Source organism: Eimeria acervulina, genomic scaffold (assembly GCF_000499425.1).
Source record: "Eimeria acervulina Houghton genomic scaffold, Eah_scaff382, whole genome shotgun sequence".
Lineage (NCBI taxonomy): Eukaryota > Apicomplexa > Conoidasida > Eucoccidiorida > Eimeriidae > Eimeria > Eimeria acervulina.
The window spans coordinates 23,675-32,280 of record NW_013547348.1 but is presented as its reverse complement, the minus strand read 5'-3'; the positions used below and the strand labels follow the sequence as shown (position 1 = coordinate 32,280).

Sequence of the window (8,606 nt, the reverse complement as noted above, 5' to 3'; positions counted from 1 at the left end):
ATACATATATATACATATATATATGTATTTGTATATACAAATGTGTACATATATGCATATATATAATGTAAAGAGACAGTCTCTGTCTCTCTGTTTCTTCTTTTGTTTCTCCAGTGTCTCCTTTTGTCTCCTTTCACCTTCTTTTGTCTCCTTTCACCTTCTTTTGTCTCCTTTCACCTTCTTTTGTCTCCTTTCACCTTCTTTTGTCTCTTTTAATCAGAGAAACAGAGGAGAACAGAGAAAGACAGACTGTCTCTGCTGTCTCCGCTCTTTTTTGTTGGTCTTTCTCTTTGTCTCTCAGAGACAGAGTCAGAAGCTGTCTCTTCATTTAATATTAACAGAGACAGAGACAGAGACAGAAGCTGTCTCCTCTTTAAATATAAACAGAGACAGAAGCTGTCTCCTGTTTAAATATTTTGCCCTACAGAGACAGAAGGTGTGCAAGGAGAACAACGAAATGATAATAGTATATAAAATAAATAAAACAAACGAAGACAAAACAAACAAAAAAACAAACAACAGGACAAACAAAACAACTAACAAAAAATAATAATAATTAAAACATAGATATGCTGCTGTCTCTGTCTCCTCTCTCTAGGCCCCTTGTGACCCCCTAGCGTGGACCTCAGTGGTTGCGCAGCTAGCTAGCTAGCTAGCTAGCTAGATCAGGGGCTAGCGAGCTAGTTCTCTGGCTGGGTAGCTAGCTAGCTAGCTAGATTGATAGATAGCTAGATAGGAGAACTACAGGGCCCCCTAGATGGTGTATGTCTCGCAGCTTCTGCTGGTGTTGAGGTGTACGTACACCTGATGCCTCCTCTTTATGACTCCCAAACCCTAAACCCTAAACCCTAAACCCTCGCAGTATAAAATATACGCACCATAGATACAGTAACTGCTGGCTAGCCGCTCTCTTAGGCTTATTACACTCTAAACCCTAAAACCCTAAACCCTAGGCTCTAAATCTTAATTCTACAGGAGGCCTTACTGCTGCTGCTGCATGTTGTTCGTCTCTTGCTGCAGTCCCTCCCTCTCTTCCTAGCAGCAGCAGCAGCAGCAGCAGCAGCAGCAGCAGCAGCAGCAGCAGCAGCAACAGCAATAGTGGCAGCTGGCTTGTATTGTCTTGTAAGGGGGGGCTTCTCTTTTATATCGATTTATTATTTAGAAGTAATACAGCAGCAGCAGCAGCAGCAACAGCAGCAGCAACTTGCGCAGCAGCAGCACGACCAGCAGCACGACCATCAGCAGCAGCAGCAGCAGCAGCAGGAGACCGCTGGTCGGGTGTACGGTCGCTGCAGTTTGTCTCTCGGGTATATTTGCTTGCCTTATCTTTTCTTTTTTTATTTTTTCATTTAAAACAAATAAATAAATAAATAAATTACAAATAATACAGTCTCTTCTACTCACAAGAAGGGCCCTATAACAGCGGTTTCAGCGTGTAGCAGCAGCAGCAGCAACTGCAGCAGCAGCAGCAGCAGCAGCAGAGGCAGCAGCGGCAGCTGGTGGTGCAGCAGCAATAACGAAGAACAGCGGAAGCAAATGCCTCACACACTAATTTGAAAACAGGAGGTTTTTATTTGCTAGTATCTGCAAACAAACCCTAAACCCTAAACCCTAAACCCTAAACCCTAAACCCTAGACGGTGCAGCCGGCGCTGTCGATGGCCCAGAGGGACTTGTCGCTGCAGCAGCAGCAGCTGCTGCAGCTGCGGAAACTGCAGCAGCAGCAGCAGCAGCATCTGCACCAGCAGCATCTGGAGTACCTGCAGCAGCAGCAGCTACAGCAGGAACTTATATCACAACAGCAAGTTGAGCAGCAGCTGCAGCAGCAGCAGCAGCACGGCCTCCCCTTTCACCCGGGCTTCCCGCTGCTGTATGCCCCTCCTCCGCTGCTGCTGCAGCAGCAGCAGCAGCTCACAGCAGCAGCAGCTGCAGCAGCAGCAGCAGATGGAGGGTTTAGCTTTCCTAGCTTCTCTCCCTCAGCTGGTCTCCTACCCAGTATATATGAAGAATGCTCTCAGCCTTACCCTACATTCAGAGACAACTGCAGCTTCTACCCCCCTATTAACCAGCTGCAACAGCTGCAGCAGCTGCAGCAGCTGCAGCAGCTGCAGCAGCTGCAGCAGCAGCAGCAACAGCTCCTACCGATGCCGCACCTCCAGCACCGGCAGCACCATCATCAGCTGCTGCAGCAACAGCTGCAGCAACAACAACAGCAGCAGCTGCAGCAAGCAGCATCTGAGCGGTCAGAGACTCTATTAGAAAGCAACATTGGGGTGTGGCATGCTGCAGCAGCAAAGCCGTCCACAACCCCAGCAGAAGCAGCAGCAGCAGCAGCAGCAGCAGCAGAAGAGAACAGCACTGCTTGCGCTTCTCCGCTGGAAGTCGATGCACCATCTCCTTCTCTCAGCCCTGCAGCAGATGCATCCTCACAAGAAGGAAGCAGCAGGCTGCCTGAAGGTGCTGCTGCAGGGGCCCCCCCCAGCAGCAGCAGCAGCAGCAGCAGCAGCGAGGCACACACAAGCGCTGCTGCAGCTACTGCAGCTGCAGAATCTGCAGCACCTCTTGATGAGGAGGAATGGCAGGGAGACGGGAGCGAGCGACAGGAAGAGTACAGGGATTTTGCTGCTGCTGCTGTTGCTGCTGCTGCTGCTGCTGCTGCTCCATCAAATCCCCTCACTGAAGAGTTTCCTTATTCGCAACTCGGAAGCAGCAGCAGCAGCAGCAACTTGCCGCTGCAAGCACAACCTGTCTTCTCTCCCGGCATGGGAAGATTCCCCTATCAGCAGCAGCAGCAGCAGCAGCAGCAGCAGCAGCAGCAGCTGGTGTATGATGATGTGCCCCTAAGAGTCACTTTGCCTCCCACCATGGCCTTGCTGCAGTCTCAGCTGCCGCACAACAGCAATAGCAGCAGCAGCAGCAGCAACTGCATGCCCTCCTACTTGATGCACTCTGCGGGCCCTCTGTCCTACGGCTGCTGGCCTTCATCAGCAGCAGCAGCAGCAGCAGCAGAATTCACGCCAGCAGGCACCCCACAGCACCCGCATCTGCAACAGCAGCAGCAGCTACACCAGAGGCAGCAGCAGCAGCAGCAGCAATGGGAGACGCAGCGGTACAAGCATGCGACTCAGACGTACAGAGACATTCAACGGCTGTCTCCCGGCATCGTCGTCAGCAGGGGCAGCAGCAGCAAGAACAACAACAACAGAGGCAGCAGCAGCAGCAGCAGCAACACGGACAGGGAAAGAAGCAGCTATGAAGTTAGGCCAGACCCTGAAGCCCTGCGCCTCCCTATCACTTCTTATGATGCTATTGCTACCATAAGACATGCAAAGCTGAAGCAGCCGCAGCAACAGCAGCAGCAGCAGCAGCAGCAGTTGCTGCTGCTGCAGCAAGAAAGGCAAATGCAAAAGCAGCTGCAGCGGCAAGTACAGCTACAGCTACAGCAGCAGGATGAATTCATTGCACCTGTACTTTGCTGCTGGTCGGCCTACAGCTCCCCTTCTTCTTATCAGCAGCAGCAACAACAGCAGCAGCAGCAGCAGCTAGAGCAGGAGCAGCAGTGGGCCGAAGAGCTGCAGCAGCAGCAAAAAGAGGAGGAGGAGGAAGAACGGGAATGGCAGCAGCAGCAAGACGAGCAGCGGGAGCAGGCCCAGCAGCAGCAGCAGCAAGAGCAGCAGCAACAGGAACAGCAAGAACAGCAGCGGCAGCAACAACAAGAGCAGCAACATCAGCAGCATGAATCTGGATCAGTGCAAGACTCTGGTATGGCCTAAGGCAACTCCCTATCGACTGTTTGCTGCTGCTGCTGCAGCTGCTGCTGCTGCTGTTTTTGTTACTGCTGGTTTGCTTGCTGTTGTGGCTGGTGTTGTTGTTGTCGCTGCTGCTGCTGTTGCTTCTGTTGCTGCTGCTGCTGTTCTGTTGCCGTCATTTTGGTTGCTGCTGCTGCTGAAGGAAGTTTATGGTTATGATTTGTTCGTGTATTTGTGCAGCAGCAGCGGGCAGCTGCAGCAGCAAAGCATGCGTCTCTGCTGCTCTACTGCAGCAGCTGCTGCAGGAGATCAGTAGCCTGCGCAGCAGCGTCGAGGCAGCAGCAGCACTGCAAAAGCAGCAGCAGCAGCAGCTGCGGCAGGAAGAGCAGCAGCAGGTGCCGTTCACCAGGAGCAGCAGCAAATCTTTTGAGGAGCAACAGCAGCAGCAGCAGCAGCAGCAGCAGCAGCAGCAGATGGTCCCCGCTGTGGCTTCTGCTGCTGCTATTTTCGAGCCCTCTAAATATCCGTCTCTGACTGCAGCGCGCAGCGCAGGTAACCACATTAAGTAAATAAATATAAAACACCAGCTATATCACAGCTAGCTAGTTAGCTAGCTAGCTAGCTAGCTAGCTAGCAGATATCTAGCTAGCTAGCTAGCTGTCTCAGTAAGCAGAGTTGGGTAGCTGCCGCACTCCAGAGGCAGGCGCTGCGCTAGCAGCACGCATCGTACGCAAGCTGCTGCTGCTGCTGTTGTGGCTGCTGCTGCTGCTGCTCTCCTGCTGCAGTAGCAACGATATCGAGCGCCTGCTGCTTCCCCCTACCCGTGCAAATGAACGGATGCAGCATCAGCCGACGACGCCGCAGCAACAGCATTGCTACTGCAGCTTCTGAAGAAAAGAAATCAAGCAGCAGCAGCAACAGAAGCAGCAGCAGGCAGCAACGACAGAGCGCAGGAGCAGTTGTTGCAGTCATGAGGTTTCTGCAGCAAACAACAGCAGCAGCAGCAGCAGCACCTGCTGCTGCTGCTCCCTAGACACCGCAGCGCAATCCCTTTCTCCAGCCAACGTGTGCTGTAGCAAATAGCACAGGTTTAAGATGAGAGCAGCAGCAGCAACTCGCTGCTGCTGCAGCAGACGCAGCAGCGACTCGCTGCGGCTGCAGCAGACGCAGCAGCAACTCGCTGCTGCTGCTGCTGACGCAGCAGCAACTTGCTGCTGCCAATTGAAGAAGCAGAGGGTCTTCTTTTTTTTAGGCAGCGTCGCAGACAGAAAAACAAACAAACAAATGCACCGCATGTCAACGCTCTAGTCTAGTGTCTTCTCTGCTGCTGCTGCTGCTCTTGCTGCTGCTGCTCTTGCTGCTGCTGCTCTTGCTGCTGCCATCGCGGCTGCTGCTCGGCTTGGCTCTTCTTGCACCTTTCCGTGTGTCTTCATTTCGGAGGCCTGCAGCAAATCCTGCGGCAGCAGCATCGGCTGCTCCAGCGTTGCTCTCTTTAGCCCCAGCAGCAGCAGCAGCAGCAGCAACAGCAGCAGCAGCAGGCTGCTGCAGGTCGGGAAAGTCGTGCTTTTGTTTTGTTGGTTTCTTTTTGTTTTCGATGTCTCCTATTTGCGCGCTTTCTTGCTGCACATGCTGCCGCTTCTTGTGCTGCTGCTTCTTCTGCTTCTGCTGCTGCTGCTGCTGCTGCTGCCACAGCAGCAGGGGCTGCTGCTGTATGAGCGTATCCACAACAAAGGGCCCAACTTCTACTTCTGCTGCAGCAGCAGATCTGACTGCTTCCGGCAAGGAGACAAAAACTTCCTCGTGTAAGCTGCTGCTCTTGCGCGCCAAGTGCTTCAGCGGCAGCAGCTGCAGCAAACTCTCTTGCTGCTGCTGTTGCTGTTGCTGCTGTTGCTGCTGCTGAAGTGGCTGCAGCAAATGCTGCAACAGAGACAGCGGGGCCGTCACCCATGGGGAGTGCTGCACCTGAGGGCACGAGTGGTTTCTATAAAACACAAAAGCAGACATTTCCCTGCTGCTGCTGCTGCTGCTGCTGCTGCCGCTGGAACTGTCGTTACTGCTGCCTTCGGTGCTGCTGCGGGGGGTGATAGGCGTAGGAGTAGCTTGTTGCTGCTGCTGCGGCTGCTCTTCATCTTCTCCCCCCCTTGCTGCAGCGTGCTGCTGTTGCTGCTGCTGCTGCTGCTGCTTTTGCCCCCCCGGTGTCACATTAGCTGCTGCTGCACGTTCTTGCTGCTGCTTCTGCTGCTGCTGCTGGAAGTCTCGAGGTGTTGCTGCGAGGTGGTGAATGCCGTAGAGGGCTCGCCAAAGGAATGACGCAGCGATAGCCGCATGCTTCGATTGCTGCTGCTGCTGCTGTTGCTGCTGCTGCTGCAGCTCACGGGCTGCAGCAGCAGCAATTTGCAGCAGCAGCGGTGCGTCGTAGAAGCCAAGGTGGTGATAACAGAGAGTTGTTGCTGCCAGCAGGGCAGACGGGGGCAGTTGCAGCAGCTGCTGCTGCTTCTGCTGCAGCTGCTTTTGCTGCTGCTGCTGCTGCTGCTGGAGATGTGCAAGGACCCTCTGCTTCACAAGGGCCCTCAAAGGGCCAACCCAGGCCCCTAAAGAGACAACACTATGCCACGCGAGCACAGCAGATTCTGCTGCTGCTGCTGCTGCTGCTTGCTGCAGCAGCGGCAGCAGCTGGCGCAGAGCCGAGCTGCTGCAGGCGCCGCCCACAGTCAGACAGTGGAAGACAGCGATAAAGTGTCGGCTTTGCTGCTGCTGCTGCTGCGGTGGCAGCAGCAGCAGCTGCTGCTGTAGCCGGGAGGCTCTCTGAAGCAAGCTGCTGCAGCAAGCAGCAAGCAGCAAGTCGTCCTTCAAGCGCAGCCGCTGCATTGCCAGCAGCAGCTGCGACATTTGCTGCAGCGGCGTAGCCGCAAGCTGTTTGCTGCTTACAAGATGTGCTGTTATTGCTGCAGCAGCAGCAGGGTCATTGTGCCCCAGAAGCGACAAGCAGTGTAAGGTGCTGCAGCAAGCAGCAGCAGACAGCAGCGGCGCTCCCTGCTGCAGCAGCAAACAAGCTGCTGACAGCAGCGGTATATCCACGTGAAGGCACTCATAAAGACAGCGAATAACTGTTGCTACATCTTGCAACAGCTTTTGCTGCTGCTCCTGCTGCAGCTCCTGCAGCTGCTGCTGCTGCTGCGGCTGCTGCGGCAGGCGCAGCAGCACCACGCTTGGCCGGAGCTTCTGGGAAGCTGTGGGCAGCAACAGAGCATGCTGAGGCTGCTGCTGCTGCTGCTGCTGCTGCAGTTGCTGTTGCAGTGCATGCATTGTGTGGGCGAGCCACCTGCATATTTGCTGCAGCAGCAGCAGATCCTGCACGCAGCGGAAGCAGCTCAGCAGCTTCAAATACCAAATCGCCTCCTCCCACGTCAGGGGGGTTGCAGCAGCAGCAATTGGTGCTGCTGCTGCTGTTGCTGCTGCTGCTGGGGTTGCTGCTGCTGCTCCGGGGGCTGCTGCTGCTTCCGCTGGGTTTGTTGATGCTGCTGTTGCTGGGGTTGTTGTTGCTGCTACAGTTTCAGCTGGGGTTAGTGTTGCTTCTGCTGCTGCTGCTGCTGCTGCTGGTGATGTGGAAGGCTGGGCTGGTGGTGCTGCTGATGTCGCATGGGGGAGGGAAACTGCTGCTGCTGCCGCTGCTGCTGCTTCCTCTGCTGCTGCAGTTGCTGCTGCCTTGGATCGCACGTGCTGCTGCAGTTGCAGAAACAGCAAAGCAGCTGCCTGCTGCTGCTCGTCGTCCCCATTGGCTGCGGCTGCTGCTGCTGAGGATACGACTGGGGCTGAATCATTTGCTGCTGCTGCTGCTGCTGCTGCTGCGGACTCCTCATCTCCTTCCCAGTTCAAGGGCCCAGCTGAGTATGGTGTGGGGCCTGCTTCTGCTGCTGCTGCTGCTGTTGTTGCTGCTGCTGCTGTAGGTGCAGCAGCAGCAGGTGGAGCAGCTGGGCGTTTGCGGTGTACGAACAGCAAGTTCAAATATCCGTAGCATATTTTTGCTGCGCTGCTGAATTGCCCCTGCTGCAGCAGCAGAATAGCCTGCTGCTGCAGCAGCCGCCAAGTGTCTCTGCAGCATGGGCGGCCGTAGCAGCCAAGCAGGAATGCTGCGTCTGCTGCTGCTGCTGCTGCTGCAGAGCCCTTGAGCTGCAGCACGCGAGAGACAGCCCTGCTGAGGTGGACCGCCCTGGAGCTCGGTGCTACTGCAGCAGCAGCAGCAGCAGGCGCTGCAGCTGCTGCTGAATTTGCTGCAGTTGCTGTTGAATCTGCTGCTGCTGCTGCTGAGTATGTTGCTGCTGATGCACACGCCGCCTGTAGCGAGAGCAGCTGCTGCTGCCCATCGCTTTCCTTCACATTAGCAGCATCACGGCGGATCTCCTGCTGCTGCTGTTGTTGATGTTGCTGCTGCTGCTGTTGCTGCAGCGAGGGTCCCAGCAGCTGCAGCAGCAGCGCATCGATGTCTCTTTCGTGCGCAAACCTGCAAATGAGTTTGATGTCTCCTCTGCGGCTGTAAATGGATTCTGGCTGCGGCAGTTGCGTGCTGCTGCTACAGCTGCTGCTGCTGCTGCTGATGCTGCTGCTGCTGATGATGCTGTTACTGTGGGTCCTTTGGCCGAAGCTGCTGTTTAGGGCAGGGGAAGAAGCAGAGCAGCAGCAGCAGCGCTGTGTATACACCCCAAGAGCCAAACGCTCCAGAGCTGCTGCTCTCCATGCTGCTGCAGTTCGTCTCTGCAGCAGACGCGGGACGACCCCCACACCCATCGCAGCAGCTACAGCTGCTGCTGCTGCAGTTGCTGCTGCAGCAGCAGCTGCTGCTGCAGTAGTTGTTGCCCCT

The 8,606-nt window shown here is 55.3% G+C and overlaps 2 protein-coding genes across 2 annotated transcripts; one reads left to right on the top strand and one right to left on the bottom strand.

The window, feature by feature from the left end:
- Positions 1 to 1,657: 1,657 nt before the first annotated feature.
- On the top strand, positions 1,658 to 4,317 carry EAH_00035910 (hypothetical protein, conserved; the record flags this gene model as incomplete). The annotated part of the gene is made up of 2 exons (XM_013392093.1): positions 1,658 to 3,761; positions 3,989 to 4,317. 2 exons carry the CDS (start codon positions 1,658 to 1,660, stop codon positions 4,315 to 4,317), a joined length of 2,433 nt encoding a protein of 810 aa, XP_013247547.1.
- Positions 4,318 to 5,044: 727 nt separating this feature from the next.
- Positions 5,045 to 8,533, bottom strand: EAH_00035900 (hypothetical protein, conserved; the record flags this gene model as incomplete). Its single annotated transcript, XM_013392092.1, has 1 exon — positions 5,045 to 8,533. The coding sequence occupies one exon, from the start codon at positions 8,531 to 8,533 to the stop codon at positions 5,045 to 5,047; it is 3,489 nt and encodes a 1,162-aa protein (XP_013247546.1).
- Positions 8,534 to 8,606: the final 73 nt, after the last annotated feature.